Below are 25,383 nucleotides of genomic sequence, written 5' to 3'. Positions count from 1 at the left end.
ACATTTTACCCTTATTTCCATGATCAGCACTTGTCACCCCTATCCAAGAGGGACATAGGTGGAACCCCTGGGGTGAATTTACGGTTACCCATCTAATCGTCCAGACTGCGTTTGAAGAAGGCCAATGAGGTGCTCTACTTGACATGAAGCGGGAATCTGTTCCAAAGGTGGGGTAACATCTGGGGGACAAATCTGTCCCTCCAGCAGGTTCTATTGATGTGACATCCTTGGTTAAGGCAATTAGAGCAAGTAACCCGTGTACCATTTGATTTACGGATCTCCAGAATTTCCAGTAAAGCAGGGTCAGAGATTGCCTTATATGCAAGACAGTGATTGCCTCTGAGTAGTCTGTATGAAACAGAATAAAGTGACTGTGATTTCAGATGATCCTCCTAGGACAGATGATGAAGACCTAAAATTTTTCTTGTGAGGAATCTTTGTGGTCTCTCCAATTGCTGCAGGTGCTTGGAAAGGTACATACCAAAAGGGGCATTGTACTCAGTTATTGGCCTGATGAGGGAAGAGTACAGGGAGGTTATAACTTTTTTTCTGGAGGCAGTGCCCTTACATATGAGATGAGCAACATAGAATGCCCTTCTCACTGCTGTGGAGACATGGTGATCAAAGGTAAGGTTGCTGTCAACCTGTGTGCCCAGGTCTCTCACCACTGAGTGCATATTTAGGGTGTTGTTATTGATGTGGTAGTTAGCAGGAACATCAGTCTTACTGAAAGGGATGATAATACATTTTTTGCATTGAGTTTAAGGCCATGACTTTGACACCAGTCATTTGTTTGTGTAAGACCCTCTTGTAGTGACATCATTTGGAGATTCTATGACCACTCCCAGTTTGCAGTCATCAGCAAACTTTGTCAGCCACAGACCTTTAATTTTAGCTTGCTCTTCTGAGAAATATATTCCAAACAGTAGAGGTCCCAGGACTGATCTTTGTGGAACACCACTCATTACAGGTCTGGTGTTGGAGGTAGATTCCCCTATTTTGACTATATGGGTTCTATCAGTGAGCCAGTTAGCAACCCATCTAATGATGTACGGGTTGATACCTAGCTGGGTGAGTTTGTCAATTATGCCTGAGTGTGTGATAGTGTCAAAAGCCTTGGCTATGTATAGGTAGGCTGTATGCACAGATTTCCCCCTATCAAGGACTTTGGTGACTGTCTCAAAGAAGTCCACCAGGTTTAACAGGCGTGATCTCCCTCTGACAAATCCAAATTGAGTAGAGTCAGGTGTTTGGAGGTTACCAATATCTTTGTTGATAAGGTCCCTGATGGTTCTCTCCATGGCCTTGCAGATAAGGCTAGTCAGGCTAATAGGTCTATAGTTCGCAGGGTCAGTGGAAGCAACACATTTGTGCAAGGGGATAATGGTGGCCTTTTTCCATTCAGCTGGGATGAAGCCAGTGTTTAGACTATGATTGAAAAGAGTACCTGATGGCCTTGCTAATTCCTGTTTGAGCCTATGTAGGATGCAGCCTGGGATGCTATCAGGTCCCATAGATGCTGTGTTTTTGACCTTAGAGATGGCATTTACGACATGCTTTTTTGATATACACAGTAGAGCACACATGGTAGAGATGTCTTGGGTAAGTGTGATGGGGACAGGGGAGTGAAGTTTTCACAGAATCGGTCAGCTAAGAGGTTAGCAATGTCCACAGGCTCGATATCTGTGGTGTCATTAACTACCAGTTCAGTACAAACCTAGCCCTTTCTTTTAGGTTATGGATGCAATGCCTTATGGTTGTTCTTAGATGAGGAAGTAATTTGGATTAGTATTTAGCTTTGGAGGACTTCACAAGAAGTCTTATTTGCTTGTTTAACCTGTATATAAGGGGCACAGCAAAATAATGGAAGACATAGAGTCAAGTAAGCATTTTCATTGGCCAGTAATTAATTCTTATTGCAACTCTAGAAATGCTATTATAGTGATCACATGGGCAGAGCATACAAATCTATGCAGTATTTAAAGGAATCATAACAAACAGTGAGAATGGTTTGAAAATTGACTGAAGATTAATGATTAGATTACATTAATGCAATTGCACTTCATGTGAGGAAAAGCTGCAGGGAGGTTACTTGAAATGGTCTGTATATGCTGTCATTCTCTATAAAAGGCCAACATTTTTCAAGTCATGGACATAGTACTGCAATAAGCATTTAATTTTGTACTCAGAATACAAACTTCTAGAAGATTCTACCATTTGCTGCTAGTATCTGTAGTTCTATTACTAATCTTCCAAGCCAGACATATTACTCAGTAAGAGTCTTACTTTATATTCAAAATAATAACTTCTGCAAAATTCAACAAATGTAGGAGAAGTCTCATGAAAATAATGTTTCATCAACTGTATATAGAAGAAGTACTTCAGAAATACATCAGCTCCAGATTCCATGGTCAGTTTACTTCAGTGAACATGCCTTATACATTCTAAACCTAGATTCATATTTATTAAGTTAGCCCTTACAGTCATGAGGAAAGCCATCACTTTTATCAAAATGCAGCAGAAATAAGGGTAAAATCATTACTCCATCTTTTAAGAAATGGAACAATGTTTTTATTTTGCATATTAAATTTATGTTGTCTTTCTTAATATGTTTTGTTTCATTTAATAATGTTTCAATTCTGTTTGGGTTATTAAAAATAAATAGCCTTCAATAGCCAGCAAATGGTCGAATCTTCTAGAAGTTTGTATGCTTTTTTGAAACGCTAAAAAAATAGCCACTTACTGAAATTGAAAGAAGTATGATTCTTTCAACAAGGAAGAAATTTGCCACTTGATTAATCAATACCATCGCTCCTTACCAGACAAAACAGGAAGCCACAAGAAGGAATGCTAAAGACATCACAGGACTTTAAATAGTTTTTATGTGGAGAAGTTTAGGTGATGTTTCCATAATGTAATGTTAAAGTGATGAACCTTAATGCCAGTGAAACAATGTGAGGAAGATACAAGGCAGACAGCAGAACAGTACAGATCCTGTAACTAGGAGAGGTAGAGTGAAGATCGACAACTAGTAAGAAGAAATAATTCTCCAGCTGAGATAAAACTTTAGTGCATGCTTCCATACCCATCCAGAGCTCTTCTTCACTTTAAGGATTTTGTCATTTACCAGTCCTCATCAAAGGTGTCGCAATTTAATGAGATGAATAACTGACACTAACTTCTAAAACAAGACCACATACTAAGATTAGCACAGGATTTGTGACTTTGCTCCATTATGCTTATAGCAATGGATATCAACACATATTATTATGATTTCTAGGGCATAACCACAGATCCAAATGACAGCATGTTTTAAAATAAAATACGCTGCACCTAAGAATAAGGCTGAAATAATTGTTGTTTGAGTTGACAGATAAAGCAGTTTGACATTACTCATGCCCTGGCTAGATATGTAAGAAAAAAAAAACTGCAAGATAAGGTTATTATTTTACCTGTATCTCTGCGGGATCCACTGGGGATGAAAACTATGTAACCACCAGCATACTAGAGCAGAGAAAAAGGCAATTTAGTACAACAGGTCCACTCTAATGTTAGATTTCATTTAAGTTGTACCTAAGAAAATGTGATGCTGTTGATCTCCTGCTGTGCTTTCCATCACATGTGTACAGATCTGCTTGACCTCAATTTTGTAGTAATGAGAAACAAAATGCACAAATGACTGCCTCTCTTTGGCACTACAGAAACTGTAGTGAGTAGGAGGTTGCCCTCATGGAATTATGTGCAGGAGTACATGAGGGGGAGTATGGTGGGAAAAGACTGCTGATAGCATAGAGCTGTGCATGTTATTACAGCATGGCATGATGGTTATGATGCTGCATAGTAAAATACAACTACTTTGGATGGGCAACGGATGCCCTTTATTATCAAATGCAGTGTTGCCATGTTTTTGTTTCATATGGCTTTTACTTTAAAAGGCAGATCATTGCAGCTAACTACCTATTATTTTTTCATAATTAGTGAACTGAAAACAGTGCAAGAAGGCTGGCTAATAGGCAAACCCAAGTATTAGTTTCTAATTATTATTATTTCATGAAGTGCAAAATTTTGCTTGTCATTTTACTTATTTTTCTTATTCCCACAGCTAATTACAAGAGCTTAATTAAAGTCATCCCTCCCTTAAAGGAGAGAATTACTGCAGACGAGGAGGGGCAGCTATCTCTAGTGAAGAACTTTCAGTATTGTAAGGTACTGTTCATTAGTGAAGGGACAGATAGTCAGGATTCCAAGGAAATGACTGGTGCAGTGATAGCAGTATTGCAGGTGTTATATGGGACTGTGGTAGTGAATTGAAAACCATGTCAAAGGACAAAGGTCTATGTATCAGTCATTCTTTACCATTATTATCATCTTTTAAAGGCACGAGCTTTGTGTACTCACTGAACGGATGATATCACATGAGCCTTGTGTTCTGACTGAAAGGATGATATCACATGAGCTTTGTGTACTGACTGAAAGGATGATATCACATGAACTTTGTGTACTGACTGAAAGGATATCACATGAGCTTTGTGTACTGACTGAACAGATGATATCATGGGAACCTGCACCTCAAAAAAAAAGTTCCTTCACAACATGACAGGGCTCCGGCTTTGTGACCAAGGCATAAGCCTAGCATTCCATTATAATGCTGGAGGACACCTTCTGTTTTCTGAGTCAAGACGTGTGAGATGAGGTGGTTTGAACATTTAAGCATGGATGCCTTCTGGGCACCTCTCACTGAAAGTATGTTGAGCATAATCTGCTGCAATGATGTCTCACAGTAGTCCAGGAGATACTGAAGGAAATTACATCTCTCAGCATGTCTAGAAATGACTTGTGATCTAACAAAATGAACTGGAGGCTCTTGGTGGGGATACGGAAGTCTGCTTTACCCTGCTCAGTTTACTACCACTGAACAGGGTGGAATTTAAAACCTTAGACTGACTCGAACCAACCATACATCAAAGTTCTGCCCTCTTAAGGGATCACCCTTAAAACAGTAGAACTTTGATGTATGGTTGGTTTGAGTCAGTATAAGGCTTTAAATTCCATCCTGTCCATTTTCCCAGCAGTTCTAATTGTTTTACCTCACTTATTAACAGAAGTGACCTTTTTCAGGGGTAACCTACAAGCACTGTTTAGTTAAATAATTTCCCCAGACTCTTGACAGTAAGTAGCTAGAGGTAGAAGGAATCAAAGTGTGACCTACAAACCTTCCACGATTAAGTGACTTTTCAGCCACATGCAGAAAGCAAATGGAGGGGGAAGGAATCAAACTCTATACACTTGCCTACAGAAAACATCTTGTTAACACCTCAGAGTCTTAATCCTCTGCACTGCCAGCCTTCTGTTTGATTAACACATTGCATTTATTTTGTGTATCCTTCAGTCAATACTATTGCATGTCAATAATTTCAGTTATAGCTACGTCTGCAGTTTTCTAAACAGACTATCTCCCACATCTTGATTTTATTACTCTCAACTGGGGTGGCACGGTGGCACAGGGGATAGTGTTATCACCTTACAGCAATAGGTTCCTTGGTTCAATTCTTGGCTGGGGTGCATTCTGTGTGGGTTTGCACCAGTTTCCTTCTCCATTCACAAGACATGCAGTTGATGGCTTGGGCATTCTGCATTAGCTATAGGTGCTAGTGTGTGGTGTGGAAGAATTGCTGTGGCAGGGTTAGCCACCTGGCATTGTTAACCTTGGCTCTAAATGATTGTCAGTGTTGAAGTGGCACCCTGATCCCATGTACAAAGGAGGTTATGGATGGATTTTTAATCTCTACTTATTAAGCAGAGGATGATCTTTTTAAATGTTTTAATGATCTATCTGTTGACAAAGTAAGTGAACTAATCTGTGCCCAGTCTTCTTTAATCATAGCACATCCCACCAGGACAAGAATAAATACAACATACATGGATAGTTCAGAGTAGCAAATCAACCACTAAGTGATTCAGCCACAATCATAAGCTGATTACGTATTGTGAATGGAAAAGGAGGTTGTCATACCTAAGCACTCATCTCCAGGATATTACATTTATGTACTAAGTCTAATCCTCATTTTGCATTGCAAGATTCCTGACTGGAATAATTAGAACTTTTTTTTTTTTTATTTCTAAAAGAGACATGCACACTAATACATGTAGAAAAATAAAGTAAATAATTCTTCAGATATAAATTTCGAAACACTACAACTTAGGTATATAAATTAATATTACAGCCTGGTTACAAACATTGTCTTAATGTAAAGAATAATATTGTGCAATTATACTATTTTGCTTGTTTTGCAAACATATCATGAATCTGTGCTTTTATTATTATGGTATGCGTTCCTGATTTTATGATAAATTCAGTGTGCCATTTATTCTTTACAATGTAATGCATGCTTTATAAACCTCAAATTCCTTGCAAAGATTCCGAAATCAAATAATTTATTTGGCTGGCATGATAGTGTGATGCAATATATCGTACATCATCAATAGCATGTAAGTAGTTCATGTGAGAAGCACATTTTCCTGTAAAATGCAAGCTGAAATAGGTTAAGCATTTCTTTCTGTCTTAGATCTGTTGTGTACTGTAGTCTTCCAAATCAGTGATATATGTATTAAAAACTGTGTGTGTGTGTGTGACTGGTTGGGGGTCTGCATACACAAATTATATCAAAGAAATTATATTGTATTGTCCATTCTCAGCAGACCAAAAGACTAAGACAGACCCTGAAGTGGATCTACTTCCTGCAGTAACACTGTAACAAAACAGTAGTGTAGGGGTGTGGTTTCTCTTCTGCAATATATGCAGTGTGATTTCTCTGGGAAGAGTAGTATTAACTGAAAATAAAGCATGCAGTCTTCATTACTTAATATACACATTTATAATGTCATTCTTATGTTGTCTGACATCTGCTTTTGCATTTTATTGCTCAGTATGAAAAGGACAGTGCTAGCCCATACCTTTTTGCAATGAATGAGTGTATGCATGAGAAAGACAGAAAGATATACGAGTAAAGACAGCTAGATGAATAGCTAAATTATAAGCAATGCATAATTGACACTTCTGGGATTCCATTTATTCTGACATTTATTGGTTAAGTCTGCCATAAACTGGCTGTAGTGTTTTGAAATATATAGCTGAAGAATTATTTACTTTATTTTTCTACACTTAATATCATGATCTCTGTTCAAGAGCAAATGCTGATATTGTTCTGTGCCACTGAGTTCTTATTTGCCATAAATATATTGCTTTTCAGATCTGTTTTTGTATCATTATAATTAAAAATGTTAATGACGCTCATGATGAAGTGTTTTCTACGTTAGTATATGTCCAATTTCTAACAAACACCCACACATACTGTTAAGATAGCCAGATAGCTAGACAGACAGAGAAGTAGACAGGTACATAGGTAAACACACACACACACACACACACACACACACACACACACACACACACACACACACACACACACACACGATTTGTATGTGTGTGTGCGTGTGTGTGTGTGTGTGTGTGTGTGTGTGTGTGTGTGTGTGTGTGTGTGTGTGTGTATATGTGTGAGTGTGTTTATCTATGTATGTAGGTGCATATGCACATATAAATAGAGAGAGTTGAATGAAAATCGAGGCAGAGTCTGACAACTGTTAGTTGGAAAAAGAAGTAGGCAGGCTATTAGAAATATATACTCAGTTATGCCAAATGCTTTGTCAGGGGGACCCACAAAATCTGGAATGACTTAAAAAAGTCTCCAAAGCTGCCATGATAAATCACCAGAACTAAAACTGATACAGAAGCCATGTTGCTTTCTTCACACACTAGGCTTATATTTCTGTGAACATGTGCATTCACCATTGTGTTTGCAATGCAAATAAAGATTAATGTCTCTGTGCTCTAAAGGAAGAGAGTCTCTTACCATTCTGTGTGTGGATCATCAATGACAAGGAGCAGTTTGAACTTTTTAGTTGCTGTAGATGATGTTTGATCTACTAATCCAGCAGAAGCAGCAGTTTGCTTCACAGCATTGGAGATGGAACTGAAGAAGCCGCTTCCGGAAGCCTGAGTAGACTGCTTTCTTTCAGGGGCTGGGGATACTGAGGAAGGCTGAGGCGGTGGTGGAGGAGGGGGTTGTTGAGGTTCTGGCCTCTGAAGGTCTGTCATGTATCCATTTGGCAGGTTGGCAATGAAATTGCTGTCAGAGAGCCTACGGCGCAGAAAGTTCATCATTTGGCCTGGGTGGGATGTAGCTGGAAGACCTTGCAGAAACAAGGCAGTAAGTCTGAATTCCAAACAGCAAGAAATACAAGATAAATTAAATGCACCCAGTAATATCCAAGGTCTCTACTTATTTGTTGTTAGATACAACAGACTGGTTTCAGAATATTAATCCTTCAAAAAAATCAGAACCTTGTTTCCCTTTTTCTTACTGGTCTGTGCTAAATCAGGAAGATCTGATGCTTTGCTCTTCCTGGCTGTTTCTCCTTGAGCTGTCTGGTTAATTGCAGCTTGTGATCAAATGTAACAGCCAGCTGATGTTCAGGCAAGCGCCATCTAATGCCGTTGTCACAGAACGAATGCCTGGGTGCTGTCTCACTCTCTTGAATATCAGGGTTGTGAAGCTTTTTTTTTCATTTGACAGGCTCTATGGGGTACCCTATGAATATGCAGATTAAAGGGGATGCTGCATGCTGAGAGCTAGCCCACCCCTATGCATACACTTACACACCTTTCTTCCTGTCAAACCCACACCCACGCACAGAGACGCACACACACACGTGCTGTCTCCTTTTCTCTCTCTCTTTTTCTGTACCTCTCTCGTTCTGTCTTTCTGTCTCTTTCAAATATACACACACACACACACACACACACACACACACACACACACACACACACACACACACACACACACACATGCATACAAAGCACTCATCTCTTCACCCTTTTATTTACTGCTCCTGAAATAGCTGATTTTTTTTTCAACCACTGACAAGAAAGCCTTACTTCTATTTCAGAATAAATACACTCACTTTGAGAATACAGCATTGTAGTTGTATTTAAAGGCATATCACATTTTAGCTTTGGTTTCTGAATTACTGAATGTGAACTACAGAATGTTTTGACAACAGATTTATTTTGCTTATATATTTCAAATAAAACAAAAATAGTACTAATATTACATTGTTTTTGTCTTTTGAGGTTTTGCATGAACTTAAAAAAGCAGCCTTTATTACAAGTGGGTTATATTAAAAAAAAAATTTATGCAAATGTAACTATGATGAGTTGATATTTCACAATGAGTCATATTGTTTACCTCTGCTTCTGAAGGATGCTGCTTCTTAAATGGCATTATCTAGCAGTAATCAGGCCACAGTACAATCCTTCATGCCCTCATTATCTGACTTGGTAAGTATGCTCATTTTTTTCAGTCTTCGCTATTGCAGCATTATGTTTCTATGCAATTCACTATTCTCTCTTCCCACTAAAATGTTAAGAGCATGTGGCATACCCAAATGGTCACAGCTGTCTCATTTCAACTAAAGCCCTGGAACAGAGCCAGATGTATCCCAAGAGACACCCCCTCCATGTAAAAGAGACTATTAACACTGTACATTCCAAAGTATGCGCTGCAAATACTGGGCAATCAGTCAACAAATGCTCTGAATATTTCAGCAATAGGTGTCTTACTCACAGGTGCTATGCTGTATTATTTTTTTCAGTAATTGTATCCTTTTGCCCTGTCCACTTCAGCTTCCAAAGGCAGATGCGAGTGAATGGGAGTTTACTGCATGCTTTAAAGCACTCAGCAAGCAAGGGAGTCAGTGGTAAAATGATACAAAGCCATGAACAACAATAAGCTGAAAATGTTATATCAAGCAGACATGCCACAGATTCAAAATGTTATGTGGTGCAGACATGACACAGATTCAAAATGTTATGTGATGCAGACATGCCACAGATTCAAAATGTTATGTGATGCAGACATTCCATAGATTCAAAATGTTATGTGGTGCAGACATGCCACAGATTCAAAATGTTATGTGGTGCAGACATGCCACAGATTCAAAATGTTATGTGATGCAGACATTCCATAGATTCAAAATGTTATGTGATGCAGACATTCCATAGATTCAAAATGTTATGTGATGCAGACATTCCATAGATTCAAAATGTTATGTGATGCAGACATTCCATAGATTCAAAATGTTATGTGGTGCAGACATGCCACAGATTCAAAATGTTATGTGATGCAGAGATGCCACAGATTCAAAATGTTATGTGATGCAGACATTCCATAGATTCAAAATGTTATGTGATGCAGACATTCCATAGATTCAAAATGTTATGTGATGCAGACATTCCATAGATTCAAAATGTTATGTGATGCAGACATTCCAGAGATTCAAAATGTTATGTGATGCAGACATTCCAGAGATTCAAAATGTTATGTGATGCAGACATGCCACAGATTCAAAATGTTATGTGATGCAGACATTCCATAGATTCAAAATGTTATGTGATGCAGACATTCCATAGATTCAAAATGTTATGTGATGCAGACATTCCAGAGATTCAAAATGTTATGTGATGCAGACATGCCACAGATTCAAAATGTTATGTGATGCAGACATTCCATAGATTCAAAATGTTATGTGATGCAGACATTCCATAGATTCCAAATGTTATGTGATGCAGACATTCCATAGATTCAAAATGTTATGTGATGCAGACATTCCAGAGATTCAAAATGTTCTGTGATACAGACATAACACAGATTAAAAAAAAGCCTGTTAGCACCAGATGCTTCATTTTTATTGAAAAGAATCAGCGTGCAGTTTAGTATTTTTTCATCATATTGTTATATGCTAATTTTTCTGACACATACTGGAAATTATTTTTGTTTCATTTGTCAATGAAATTTTACTTGTTTATTTTTTAATGTATTTATTTGTTAACCAGGCTAAATCCACTAAACAAAACTGCCCTTTTTCATGTGCGAATTCCCCCTCAACATTCTTTTTAAATAACTTTTTGAAAGCTACACAGTTTGCAAAGTAGAGGCAGATGGAATTAAATTAGGTCTACAGGATGAAGCTTGATGGTACCTAATCGTACAGGCTGAGTCTGGAATGGAAAACCATTACAATAAATTCAAATATCTTTTCCACTGAGGTGAAAGCAAAAGATAACTTTTTAAGCTATGAATGAGTACATGTACGATTTTAGACAGCTGTAGAGCTTATCATCAACTGTCATTACAGCAACAGCATAATTTGTATGTGTTTAGTGTAGCTTGTCTGGCTCTTAAGACAGTGTGGTCATTATGTGACATAATTCTGAGCTTTTTTCATTGCCCCTCCCACTGGTGTATTGCTTAAGTTCTTATATGGATTTTGTCTCCCTTATGGTATCCCTGCCCCCGTAGTTAGTTCTCATCTTGGTGTTATAGCTTTTCTGGTTATTTATTATTGTTTACTAGCAAACAGACTATTGCCTCTTCTAAAATACACCATTGTTTTTTCATCTCTTTTATGGGCTTGCAACTATGTGAACTGAACCTGCAGTATATTCTTCTTCAAGAAGATCAACTTTCTGCTTTATGTGCCCTCAATCTCTTTCTTTTTCTGAAAATAAACCCCTCGACCCATCACCAATCACCAATCACCTCAGATCTGGTGGCCTCATTCAACTAATGCCCCTCATCTGGCATCTTCCTTTTGATCGGAGCTCCTTTCTAGCTAACTTTGAACTTTATGACATGTACCACTCCATGGCCTCTATGTAAACTCCATGCTGTCCTCCTCATGTAGTTTACCTCTAAGTCAAGGATTCAAAAGAAATCTTTGTAGGAACTTTGCAGAAGCTATGCCTTCCCACTGTGTGCATATTCTCTTATTGCAGTTTTTATATTGTCTTCATTTCTTCCTCATTTTATTTATTGTTTTCATCTTAAAATACAGGTACAATTCCTTCAGCTGGCACTTACATGCTGTGTATCTCTGAGGAAAATAATTCTGCAAGAATTAAACTCCCACGTCTTCCCTCAGAACGAGTGTTTGCAAATTATAGACTCGGGCTGCTAAAATAAAACATAAAAACAAACTAGAGTTCTACAGATTTTTAATTTATACACCATAGTTTCTTATTTTTGTTCATGAATGAATGAGCTGCCTCTCATACTTAGGGTAGCACTGGGCTTCCAGTACAAAATAAATAAATAAAACTTAGAAGAACTGCTCTTGGTGTGCTCGGCTAAATCACCTATTTCTTGCATCAGAATTAACTTATTGCTTACTATCTGGAGAGGAAAACAGAAATAGCTGAACAATAGACCCTCATGAACTTGTGCAACAAGATGGCTCTTGAAACAAATGCCTTAATTCTATTCCATGAGCTCAGCGATGTACCATTAAAAACTTTCTAGCAGTTAACTCATCCTTGCACAAATATTTATTTCTCTGTTCTACTTCCTGTGCTATGATCTGCTAGCTGTGTAATTATATCCAATCTAAGAACAAGAGAGTTTTAACTTCTTTTAAGTAGCTAGTAATTAATTTCATTTTTAATTACCAATTTAGTACCACTGAACCAGTCTTCCTTTTAATGGTAGTTGCAGAAAAAAGACTGGCAAAACACCGCTACATAAAATAACAAAGTTTTAATAAAGATAAATCCAACAGTGTGAGCGCTTTCGGGTTCAGCTGTCTTGTATTAGAAACAAGGTAGAGCAGAATGCATTGTATAGACATGTGGAGAAGTATCCCACACATACTTTTTTTGTTTAAGGTGATTACCAATGCAAGGTTAGGCATGAGAGGAGGTGATATTAATCTAATCACAGAGACTTTAGAATCCAAATGGATTGTTACACTCACTACACATAGGTTTCCGGGTTTAAATGAGAATATACCTTTAAAGCCTGCTCTACAAAAAAGGTGGGTTTTTTATTGAGATTTTATTGGTTGTAACTGTTTTTAAAAAGAAAGCAATGGAGTGTTTTAAATTGTCTGATGAAGGGTTGCTGAACCCGAAAGTGCTCACACTGTTGGATTTATCTTTATTAAAACTTTGTTATTTTACGTAGCGGTGTTTTGCCAGTCTTTTTTCTGCAACTTGTCTTTTCTTTTTGGACTGGTGAACTTTGGCTACAGCACGGAACATTGTGTCTTTTTGGTTCCTTTTAATGGAAGACTGCAAGATAGAAAAAAACAGTATTATACAACGACCCCCCATTAATATTCCAAAACGTGCACGCTGATTGGTCAGTGTGCACGTTGTAAATCAAAGACTTATACTAATGGAAAAGGTCCGGTCGCCCGGACTTTTTCCATTAGTATGTTTTTTTTTACAGGAACGGAGAACGCAGGATCTCCGTTGCTTTTTAGAAACTGTCTCACTATGTTAAAGGAGTTTAACATAGCGGGACAGCTTTAAAAAAAGTAACGGAGATCTTCCTTTCTCTGTTACTTTTTTTAAAGCTGTCATGCTATGTTAAATGAGTTTAACATGGAGAGACAGCTGTAAAAAAAGCAATGGAGATTCTCTGCTGTTAAACAGTTGTTTATAGTAGTACAAAAAAAGCAACTGACAACCAACAAATCTACATGAACTATATACATGTCAAACTATGTACATTTATACAATGCCCAAAAATACAAAAGTGTGTCATGGTAAGGTTACAGTAATTTCAGAACATGTTCAAAAAACATCCTTCAATATTCTTTGAGATAAGGTTACTGATTTAGGTTGTGGAATAGATACTTATGAGCCTTAAGGTGTTTAATTGCTAGGAGCTTAAACCCATCCCAAGATAATAGGTGCCTGTTTTTCCAATTAAGTGTGATGTAATACTTTATTAACATGAATATGGAAATTAATATTCTGAGTTGAACCTTTGATAGTCCAGGAGGAGAAATAGGTAAAAGGGTAAATTTCCAGGACAAAGTTGCTTTTTCGTAGTCTACTTTTTCCAGCTAGACTCTTAGGGCACACCATAATTTATATGAACATTTACAGCTCCAGAATATATGTAAGAGATCGTCTGTTTGATTTTGGCAGAATTGGCACTGAGGAGAAGAGTTAGGATAAATTTTGTTGATTATATTTGGGGTAAGATATGCATTGTTCATTAACATGAGCTGGGTATAGTTAAGTTTTTTTTAAAGGTATGAGATTGGCGCCAGTCTTGATGGCATTCGATATTTGATTGTAGGTGATAGAGGAATCCTAGTTAGAGTAAATGGGCTCCTTTTGTGTTTTAAAGGACATAATGATTTTGTAGGTGTTTGAGATCATTTTCTTTTTGAGTAGGAGTAGGTTCCATAGTACTTTGCAGGAGGAAATGTCTGTTACCAAAGGATGGTTTAAAAATTTGGGATAACTCCCAAGATTTGTCTTAATATAATTGTGTACTTTTTTGGGAGATTCATTTTGATTCTTATATCTGAGATGGAGTAGTGCTTAAAGGGGAAGAGGTCGATAATGCTTTTATCCTTCAGAAGGGGAATTGATTTAAATTTAACATAATCCCATTCAATTTTAAGTTAGGATTAAGATGGGGTGGTTGTAAACTGTTAAAGGCAGGGGTCAGCTTTAGAGAGTGAAATAGTTTTTGTAGAATCACTATTCTGGTTTTTATGCAGCTATGCATCTTGATTTTGCCCAGATTTTCTTTATTTAAGAAAGGGAGAGCTAAAGGGTTGAAGTTCAGAGATTTAACATAGTTATTGTAGAGTATGACCCAAGCTGGATGCCATATAGTGGAATCCTTATTGAATGTAGCTATGTTAAGTATCCTACTACAATTTATAATTTCGTAGTATAGTTTAAAATTCGGCAATCCTAGGACTCCTTGTTCTTTTTGGTTTGAAAGTTTGGTGTAACTAATCCAAACAGATTTAGGGGAACATATAAATTTTGAATCTTTGCAAAGTTTTAAGTTAGACTTACAACTGGTATTTATAACATACCTGTTTCTAGCAATACATATATATATTTAAGTTATTTTAGCATATACTCAAGTTGGTTGAGAAACAATGGTGTGAAAGGGCAAGTGGTGAGATTAAGCAGAAAATAATGAAACCTTCCACAGGGAAATGAGGCATCTAAGGGGAAAAAATCTGTATCAGTTGCTACCCTTCAGCCCTGGTGGACAATCAGATAATTTTAGCCAAAAAATGGAACAACTGCTAGACATAAGCCTGTAGTCAAAACTGAAAGTGAGACTGAAAATACTTCAATGAACCTTACATAAATGAATCTAGTTATGTCTATGAAGCTTTTTTATTCTATTGCTATGAAATGTATATCAGGTGCAGTAAGAAATAATTGGAGAATATTAAAAAGTTTTCCCATGATTTCAAAAATGGTAAGTAGTTCACCTTGTTATGTGTTTAAGAGATGTAAACCTTGATAAGACCTACTAGGAAACCTTCAAAAAAAATAGAGAGATTTGCAGGAATGAAGAGGTATGGTTTGTGTCACCAATGTCAATATCTGAAGAAAGGCATGAAGGAACTTGGGCTGATAGCAAAGCATTATAACAATCTTCTTTACTTGAATGCCCACAAATGCGGTTTATGTTGCTATGTGTGAAACATGTCCAGCTTTTTAAAAAGGTAGAACTATCTGTAGGTTTCAATAAATAATATAGAAACATATGCATACCATGCCTAAAAAAAATAAACAATGCTTTATGTAAACAGATTATTGCTTGTGCAGATGTCAAATTTAAATTTGCTAATCTAGAAGGTGTACATTCAGCCCATTGTAATGTAACCATACAAAGACTACTAGCTCAATTATGTCTGGCAACTTATCAGCCTACATTGTGAGAGCCATTATAATTTTATCCTTGGATTTTCTGGGACATCCTGTTGGGAGATATTTGTAGGCCTAAATGATAGGATAGTGCTGATCCTAAAATCATGCATGTAGTGCAATGATAAAGACATTCCTTTCTGAAATTTGTTTCTATCTTTTTTAACATTTCAGATGGATATGCTATTGCCTTCAAATACATCTTAGGCTCTTGATGTGTAGAAATGAATTATAAACTTAACTAAAAAATGGAAGATTTCTAGACATCACACAATTTCCTGTATAAGATTGTTAACTATTTGCAATGGATTATTTCAGCAAATGCTGAATATCAGTGACGATGGTGCTGATATTCTGGTAATATTCAACCTACAGAGTCTGACAGTTGATGCAGTGGGTTAGGGTTATAAGCTGGTAATGATCTGTTTCCTGCAGTCTGCAGTTTGATTCCTCTAGCCTTTATTTGCCTACTGTGACTCTTAGTAAGTCACTTAAAGAGGTCATGCTTTCAGGCTGAGATTAAAAAGGTCTGTGTGGATCAGTGCTCTAACCTGGTTAACTAATAGGTTCATATGTTCATAGGTGTGTATTAGGCTAATGGCCCTGATGCCTTTACAAGCCTAGCCCATAGGTTTACCCTGGCATCATGCCATCTGACCTTAGTTCCCAGTGCCTTTGGTGAGTAGAGCCACTGGAGTGATCCCCGGGGTGAATTTTCTCTTTCCCATCCACTCATCAAGATTTCTCTTGAAGAGGGCCAGTGAGGTGCTATGTTTGACATGCATGGGAAGTCTATTCCATAGCATGGGCAGTCTCTGGGTTATGAACCTGTCCCTCCAGCACATTCTGTTGATTGTGGTAATGAGGTTGAGGTCTCTGGAGTGTGTGGTGTGGAGAGATTGGGATTTCTTTAGATGTAGCATTTCTAACAGAGCTGGGTCAGATATGGCTTTGTAAGTCAAGCAGAGATCGTCTCTAAGTAGGCAATATGAGACAGAGAATAGATGGAGTTTTTTGAGTCTGTCCATATAGGACAAGTGTTTAAGGCCTAGGATCCTCTTTGTGAGGTACTTTTGCAGTCTCTCCAGTTGTTGCATGTGTCTAGTGAGGTACATACCAAATGGGGCATTGTACTCGATGACTGGTCTAATGAGGGAAGAGTGGAGGGAGACAATTACCTCTTTCTTCCTGGATGCAAAACTCTTAGTAATGAGATGTACCACACAGAAGGACTTTCTGACCACAGTAGCAATGTGGTGGTCAAAAGAGAGGTTGCTGTCAACCTGTGTTCCCAGATCTCTTATAACTCTTTCTGTGTTCAGTGGACTACCATCAATGTGGTAATTCAAGGGAACTGGGTTTTTCCCAAAGGGGATGATGACGCATTTTTTTGCATTGAACTTAAGGCCATGGTTCTGACACCAGTTGTTGGTTTCAGTGAGACCTTTCTGTAGGATATCAACATAACTTGGTGAGTTAATAATGGCTCCCAACTTGCAATAATTTGCAAACTTTGTCAGCCAGAGTCCCTTCATGTTGGCCTGGACTTCTGAGAAGTAGATACCAAACAGGAGAGGACCCAGGACCAATCCCTGAGGTACTCCACTAGTGACTGGTCAGCAGTCTGACTTGGAATCGGCTATTTTCACACTGTGGGTTCTATCTGTGAGCCAGTTTGCAACCCACCTAGTGATATAGGGGTTAGCTTAGGAAGTTTTTCTATGATTCCTGAATGGGGAATGGTATCAAAGGCCTTGGCCAGATCAAGGTAAGCTGTATGAACCACCTTGCCCTCATCCACAGCTCTGGTGACTGACTCAAAGAAGACGACCAGGTTGAGTAGGCATGATCTACCCTGCACAAAACCAAACTGTGTGGGATCCAGAGTTTGGAGATTCCCTATATCCTTGTTTATTAGGTCCATGATGATGCGTTCCATAGCTTTGCATATCAGATTTGTCAGGCTAATGGGCGGGGTAGTTTCCAGGGTCTGTAGTTGCTCCTCCTTTGTGCAGAGGGATGACTGTAGCAGTGTGCCATTTGGTAGGGACAAACCTAAGGTGAGGCTGAGACTAAACAGGGCACACAGGTGAGGTGCCAGTTCATTCTGTAGTTCATGTAGAACACAGCCAGGGATATTGTCAGGTCTCATAGAAGCTGTATTCTTGGCCTTGGACAGTGCTGTTTTACCTTGTGCAGCAGTAATACTGGGTGCCTGGCAATCTACTGGTATTGTGATTGGTCCTTTGAAGCGGGGGAGAGGGGCCAAGTTGGCACTGAATCTGTTGGCCAGTATACTGGCAATATCTGTTGGCTCAGTATAGGAGGTACCATTGTGCAGTAGCTCAGAGCAAATGTGGGTATTGCCGTAGAGATTCTTTACATAACTATAGAAGGCCTTGTGGTTGTCTTTACTATCTGCTGCAATTCTTTTTTCATAGCTAGCTTTAGAAGATTTGATGAGAGATCTCAACTTTATGTTGAGGCTGATAAGGGAGTTTTTCCAGTCTTGGGACTTCACCTTATTCCATATCAGTTTCCTCCTTCTGTTGTAGAGTTTGTTTATGGCAGGGGACCACCAGATTGGCTTCCGTTTTTTTTGGAGGAGAGCATCTTGGTTCTATTGGGTATGGCGAGATCCATACATTTGTGTACATGTTCATATAGTGCATTGGTGTATGATTCGGTGGTCATGCAACTATTCTCCATTTGCATGGGTGCCGTAAAGTTAGCCTCCTCTGTTTTTAAGAGCCCAAAGTTAGCTTTGGAGATGTTTTTCATGGTGGTTACCTTTGCGGGGGATGGGGGTGGGAGGGATGTAGAATTCTAAGGTGATTAGTTTCTAGTCAGATCTAACCAGGGAGGAGTTGACTTTGGGTGTAGAGTAATGGTCACCCATGTTAGTAATGACCAGATCAAGGATGTTGATACCTCTAATGGGTGTAAGAAAGAGCTGGTCCAGGGCACTGGAATTAATGAATTCCAGGAAACGTTGGGCAAGTATATTGGTAGATGAGTAGTTTTCCAAGTTAATGGAGGGATAGTTGAAGTTGCCCAGTATGAAAGTGTTAGATTGAACCTTAATATTCTCCTGGGTGCTTAGGAATGTGGAGTATGAGGACATGGTTGGGGACCTATAACAGGCTACAACCTGAAACGCTGTCTTACCCAATGTTAGCTGCACCTGAAGTATCTCTGATGCATTATGTTGGGCTACCAGTCTGGAGGTGTGTGCATCCTTTATGAATATGGAAACATCACTGCCTTTGGAGCTTCAGCTCAAGTTCTGGGGCCAAAAGGTCTGGAATGAGTTATAGCCTGGTAGTGCAGGGGTGCTTTCTGCTGCCTTAAACGAGGTCTCTGTTACAGCACCAGTGTCAATGTTCTCCATTTTAAGGAGTGCCTTGAGTGAGTGAATTTTGAAATTTAGACTTCTAGCATTGAACAGCATGACACTCAGATTGCATTTGTTTGTAGCTGTTACGGTGGTTATTTGGTCTTTGGAACACCACCTAAAAAAGGCACTATAGGAGTAGTAAGAGCCTTGGACAGTATCCAGAAGGCTGGGGGTGACAGATGCAGGCCATCTCTGGCAAAGCATCGTGGTCTGTCAATCATGTCATCCCAGGCAGGCAGATACTGGATCCCCTTAGAATGACACCAGAAACTTAGCCAGTTGTTGAAATTAATCATTTTCTGCTTGTACTGTGGTATCATTCTGGGTGATGGTAGGATGCTGCATAGGGCTAGGGTCATACCCGCCTGGGCTACATAATCCAAGAGCTCCTCCATGTCTCTTTTCATGTAGTCCAGGGAGGTATGTCTCAGGTCATTCACACCCACATGTACAATGATAGTCATATTTGTACCTGTTGTTGAGGGACGTGAGTGCGTGTATTATGTGGCAGATCATAGCACCTGACAGGCAGCTGACTGCTATTTTCTCCTTAGTCAACCTAGCGAGTGGGACATTAGTGTTACTCACTATCGAGTCACCTATAACTAGTGTGCTGGGCTTGCTGTTTTGCCTTAGGGGCTTTGGTTGAGTGGCACACTATTTAGGAGAGTTATGTGTCTCGTGATTAGTGTTGTGTTGTGGTGGTCAAGTGCATTTCTGCCTTGGAGGTTTCTGCTGTTTGGTAGATTTTTATTGAGAGCCTCCATGAAGGTGGGTGTGTGGTTTGTGGTTTTTTGTGAAGGCAGTGTTGGTGTGTGTTCTGGAGGCCTATGTGTTCCATGTGGTGTGGTGCAAGTGTTGACCTTCTCCTCTTGACCAGCTATTCTGATCTTGGCTGGAGAGTGTGTGGCTTCCAATTTGGATATATAAGTGCATCTCTCGCAAGTTGGAGTGTTGGGAGGTAAGAGGAGAGGGTTATCGGTGCACATGAGGCAGTTGCTACATTGCCTCAGGATGTCCAACTTCACCAGGTTGATAGGAGAAACTACAGGGAACTGACCTTTAGACATGCCTGGAGAGATGGCCATTAATAATAAGTACTGGAGCTGTTTCCTTGTAGAAATTGTAGTGCTGGTAGTATGTGTGTGTGCTACAATAATTGCTACAAAAAGTCTGGTATGGTAAAGTGCTAGACTAATAAGCTAGTAAAAGTGCAGAAGAGGAGAGAACTAGCAGCTCTAAGGGAAAAATTGAAGAGCAGACTTTGGCACCTCTCAAAAGCTTACAAACAGTCCTGGACACAGCAAATCTGTATCTTGACTAGACTAGTTAGAGGAAAGTCGGGAAACAAGTGCAAACACAGGCTTTTAAACCAGAAAGATCAAAGAGATGGAAAAACTGCCCAAACAGACAATAAACTACAAATTCTGGACCAGAAACCACTATTCTTGTGGTATATAGGCTAACTAGTGCTTACTACTCGCGCTGATAAGCTAGAAGGCTTACCTCCAACACAGAAAGGCTTGGGAGGCTCAGAAGCCTACATACAGTCCTGGATACAGAAAATCTGTATCTGGACTAGACTAGTTACAGGAAAGGTGGGAAAAATGCAAATGCAGGCTTTTAAACCAGAAAGTCAAAAGAGGTAGAAAAAACTGCCCAAACAGCTAATAAACTACAAATTCTGGGCCAGAAACCAGTCCTCTTGTGGTAGATAGGCCATCCAGTGCTTACCACTCCCACTGACAAGCTAGAAGGCTTCCCTCTAACACAGAAAGGCTTGGGGGGCCCGAAAGCTTACAAACAGTCCTGGATACAGCAAATTGGTATCTGGACTGGACTAGTTATAGGAAAGGTTACAAACAGTCCTGGATACAGCAAATCTGTATCTGGACTAGACTAGTTATAGTAAAGGTGAGAAACAAGTGCAAATGTGGGCTTTTAAACCAGAAAGTTGAAAGAGGTGGAAAAAACTGCCCAAACGGCCAATAAACTACAATGTCTGGGCCAGAGACCACTCCTCTTGTGGTAGATAGGCTACCTAGTGCTTACCACTCTCACTGATAAGCTAGAAGGCTTCCCTCAATACAGAGAGGCTTGGAGGTCTCAGAAGCTTACAAACCATCCTGGATACAGCAAAACTATATCTGGACAAAACTAGCTACAGGAAAGGTGGGAAACAAATACAAATGAGGGTTTTTAGACCAGAAACTTGAAAGAAATGGAAAAACTGCCCAAACGGCCAATAAACTACAGTTTCTTGGCCAGAAACCACTCTTGTGGTAAATAGGTTACCTAGTGGGTCTATATTATAATATCGACATCTGAAAATGTTGAATCTCACTTGTTCAACACGAAAACATCAAACTCCAAGGTTCCCGAAAGCCACCAAGATTAATATCACAACAAGAACAGGGAGGGAGGGCAGGAAACTAACTGTAGAGAGACAGGAAGACCACAATATTCAGTGAAACAAATAAATAAACAGAAAAATAAAATGCAGTACTATCTTTAATACAATATTCAATGAAACAAACAGAAAAATAAAATGCAGTACTATTTTTAACACTGCAAGTTTGTACTTAACTCAGCTTGTAATACAGTTGATGTAGGTATATAGCAGCCAGCCAAATGGCTCAGATATTCAGCAGAAATAAATTCACAGATAGTGACTAACACTTATAAGCACAGAGAAACCCACTAGGCTAAGAGTTCAACACTGAATATCAATGAATGAAAGCAATAACCCCACTAACTGCAGAGAGACAGAGAGACCACAATATTCAGTGAAACAAATAAACAGAAAAATAAAATCCAGTGCTATTTTTAACACTGCAGGTTTGTACTTAACTCAGCTTGTAATACAGTTGATGTAGGTATGTAGCAGCCAGCCAAACAGCTCAGATATTCAGCAGAAATACATTCACAGATAAGTGATAATGCAAATAAATTAGTAGTAAATAAATTAGTAGTATTCTAATTCTTGAATAATTACTTTATATTATTTGAGTGTATAATTAATCTATTAAACCATTCTCACGATAAATCATTTGTATTTACAACAATAGCTGGCCCAAACTGTGACAAAGCCATGATTAAACATATTAAGGTAAGACACCAGCTCAGGTGGCATAGACAGATAAAGACTTAACTATGGCCCAAGTTATATGAGATCATATACTGGATTGAATGCTTGATGAAGCTGACAGATAATGATGGTCATGGCCTTCCTGGAAAGAAAGGGGTGCTTCAGGATGTGTAATTTTACAATCTTTCAGAGGAGGGGCAGCATAGAAAGGGGCAGTCTCAGGGGTGAACATTCAGCTACTTAGTCACTACAGTGGTATCCTTTATCCCAAGAACACTGAAGCTTGCTCCAGCATTGAAGAGGACACTGTGGTTTCCATGATGATGAAATTCACCCTTCCCTCACCCAGGAGAGAGGATAAACCTAACTAAATATGTTCTCATTACTGGGATACTGGAGAGGGTACAAACAACCATTGAGGCTGTCTGTATGATAGCACCCTCTGATCAATTCTCACTCTCATGAGGGAATACCCAGAATATGGTAACAGATGGGCATAGCTGATAAAGGGAGGCTTGATGCTCAGCAGGCAAAATGGGAAAAACACAAGATGACATACTTAATTACCAGACTTCTAACCAAAATTACTGTGCCATTGACAAAAAACTTTGCATCCACCTTTTGCTTTCTCTGTTTGGTTTCTGCTTTAACTTCTTGGGTATGGGGCCTGGCATGACATATTTACTGGTTTATCTGCTGCAAATAGAATTTGAATGGCACTGATAACAAACAGTGGCACTTGGTAAAGCTCCAGCACAGATGAGTCACTGCACTGCAAGACTGCACTATTAATTCTAAAGTCTGCAGGGACCATAGTGCTGTTTTTCTATGTGGTTGATGTATTCTTAGTTCTCTCTGTTTACATTGTGGGCCAACTGGCCACACTGATCAGAAAGCATTATGAGACTTCAAATAGTATTACATGAGAAGCAGTTTTTCTTCATGAAAAACACTGTAATTTTCATCAAATAAGGTCCTTCTATTGATCTACTGATAAACAATCTATTCAATTGTCCAGCCCCCACCGTTTCCCAACAAAGTTAAAACATATATTTGATGTCTACAGGCACTCTATCACAAATACATATTATGCAGTTAATTTGTATTATGCATGGTTAACCCATTCCCCCTTCCCAGTAATTAATTGAGAGTATTCAATAAAGCCTACATAATTTTGACTGTGTGTTGCGGCGTGATGTGCATATGGCCACAAAAAGTTTTAGATTCAGAAAACTCTACATCGCAGCGTGCACTGAAGTGCAAATACAGAAACTTTCATGGCATGCAAATTACAATATAAGTAGTTGAATTTTTTTTCTAATGAAGCCAACCGACATGGTGGAGCAATTCAACAACTTCTAAAGTAACCATGTAGACCCTGCGTTCATGTTGGCCATATATTCCAAAACTTTCCAAATACAGACATGGAAAAGAGTCTACATGGAAACAAGAGCAAGAAAAACCTGTTACATCTGTACAGAGCTGCCCTTAACATGAAACACCACACATAGTCTAAATTAATTACACAGGGTGGATGCCAGAAAATCAGTGTAACAATTATATTATACCATGATCCCCCCAAAACGTGCACGCTGATTGGCCAGCGTGCCAGTTGTAAATCGAGTTATACTAATGGAAAAAGGTCCGGTCGTCCGGACTTTTTTCCATTAGTATAACTCATTTTTTTAAAACACTGTCTCGCTATGTTAAATGGGTTTAACATAGCGAGACAGCTTTAAAATAAGCAACGGAGATCTCCGTTGCTTATTTTAAAGCTGTCTCGCTATGTTTAACCCATTTAACATAGCGACAGTGTTACAAAAGCAACGGAGAAAGCAAGATCTCTGTTGCTTTTTTTAGTGTCTCGCTATGTTAAATGAGTTTAACATAGTGAGACAGTTTAAAATAAGCAACGGAGATGTCCATTGCTTATTTTAAAACTGTCTCGCTATGTTAAACTCATTTAACATAGTGAGACACTAAAAGCAACGGAGATCTTGCTTTCTCCGTTGCTTTTGCTCAACTCTGATGTACGCGCAGGCGCAGTACATCAGAACTGCCGGATGCCAGACATCTGCGGAAGGGCAGCAAACAGGCATTGTACTATGCCATTATTTAAGAAAAGTAATAGTTTCTTTTCTTAAATAATGTCATATAATAGCAATAACCACTTCTGGGTGTGGTAATGCTAAATTTACCCACGGTTGGCTTTGTTTGGTCCCTCGGCCGCCTCGGGACCAAACCATGCCAACCGTGGGTAAATTTAGCATTACCCACACCCAGGCGTGGGTTATTGCTATAATAATTACTTTTATAGTGCCATGGCATAAATGCAGCTTTTCTCCCCTCCCCCCAAATGAAGAATATACTTGAAAGTAATGCAAGCTGCTAAAATGTGTAAACCTCCATGAAACAGAATATTATACTGCAGGCTGTAGCTGATGGAATACAGTCCCATTTCATTAAAATATGTATTCCTCTGTTACAACATTGGGCTCCTGTGCAGTTTCCCTGCCTACACAATTACTGACCATGTAGGTTCTGGGCTGTTAGCACAGTGAAGATGCAAATGAGGTCAAAACTCATTAGAACTGTTGAATCTGAAAAAAGAGTAACTGTAGGGATGTTCACTTCATGTAGGTACTTCCACAGTGTTCGTGTTGAATGCATGGCAACAGTAAATGCTGACATCAGGGGTGTGAGTCAGGTTACACCTGCAGAGGTGAACATGTAGGGCTGTGAAGGGTGAAAGTGCATGTAAGCAGTGCACAATTCCCAAGTTCTGTGCTATCCTCATTATTTGGTTGGTCTCTGTCTGGTGTATTTATTTATTTTACTTTGCCATTGTTTGTGCCATACAGCAATTAGCACAACCATGAGAAACAGAGAAATGAATGGCAGGTTTTAATGGTTTGGTATGCAACTATTCCTGTGGCAGCATATGTATGTCTTAGGGCTGGAATATAGATGGTCCTTTGTTTGACTATATGGTGTGCAACCTTTCCTTCATTTTTTATGGTCCATGATTGCTTGATATCATGAGAATGGAGGACATAATTTTGCCTGTGCTTACTTTATTTATGCAAA

At 38.9% G+C, this 25,383-nt stretch overlaps 1 protein-coding gene across 1 annotated transcript in view; it reads right to left on the bottom strand.

The window, feature by feature from the left end:
- Positions 1 to 8,776, bottom strand: part of SYN2 (synapsin II) — a 1,726,111-nt gene extending 1,717,335 nt beyond the window's left edge. Inside the window, exon 1 of the mRNA XM_044078054.1 lies at positions 7,911 to 8,776. Coding sequence (XP_043933989.1) covers positions 7,911 to 8,221 — 311 coding nt within the window. The 5' untranslated portion in view covers positions 8,222 to 8,776. The remainder of the gene's footprint in view (positions 1 to 7,910) is intronic.
- Positions 8,777 to 25,383: the final 16,607 nt, after the last annotated feature.

This window comes from Protopterus annectens, chromosome 7.part0 (assembly GCF_019279795.1).
Source record: "Protopterus annectens isolate FY-2018-M chromosome 7.part0, PAN1.0, whole genome shotgun sequence".
Lineage (NCBI taxonomy): Eukaryota > Metazoa > Chordata > Ceratodontiformes > Protopteridae > Protopterus > Protopterus annectens.
This window is presented reverse-complemented; position numbering and strand designations above follow the sequence as displayed.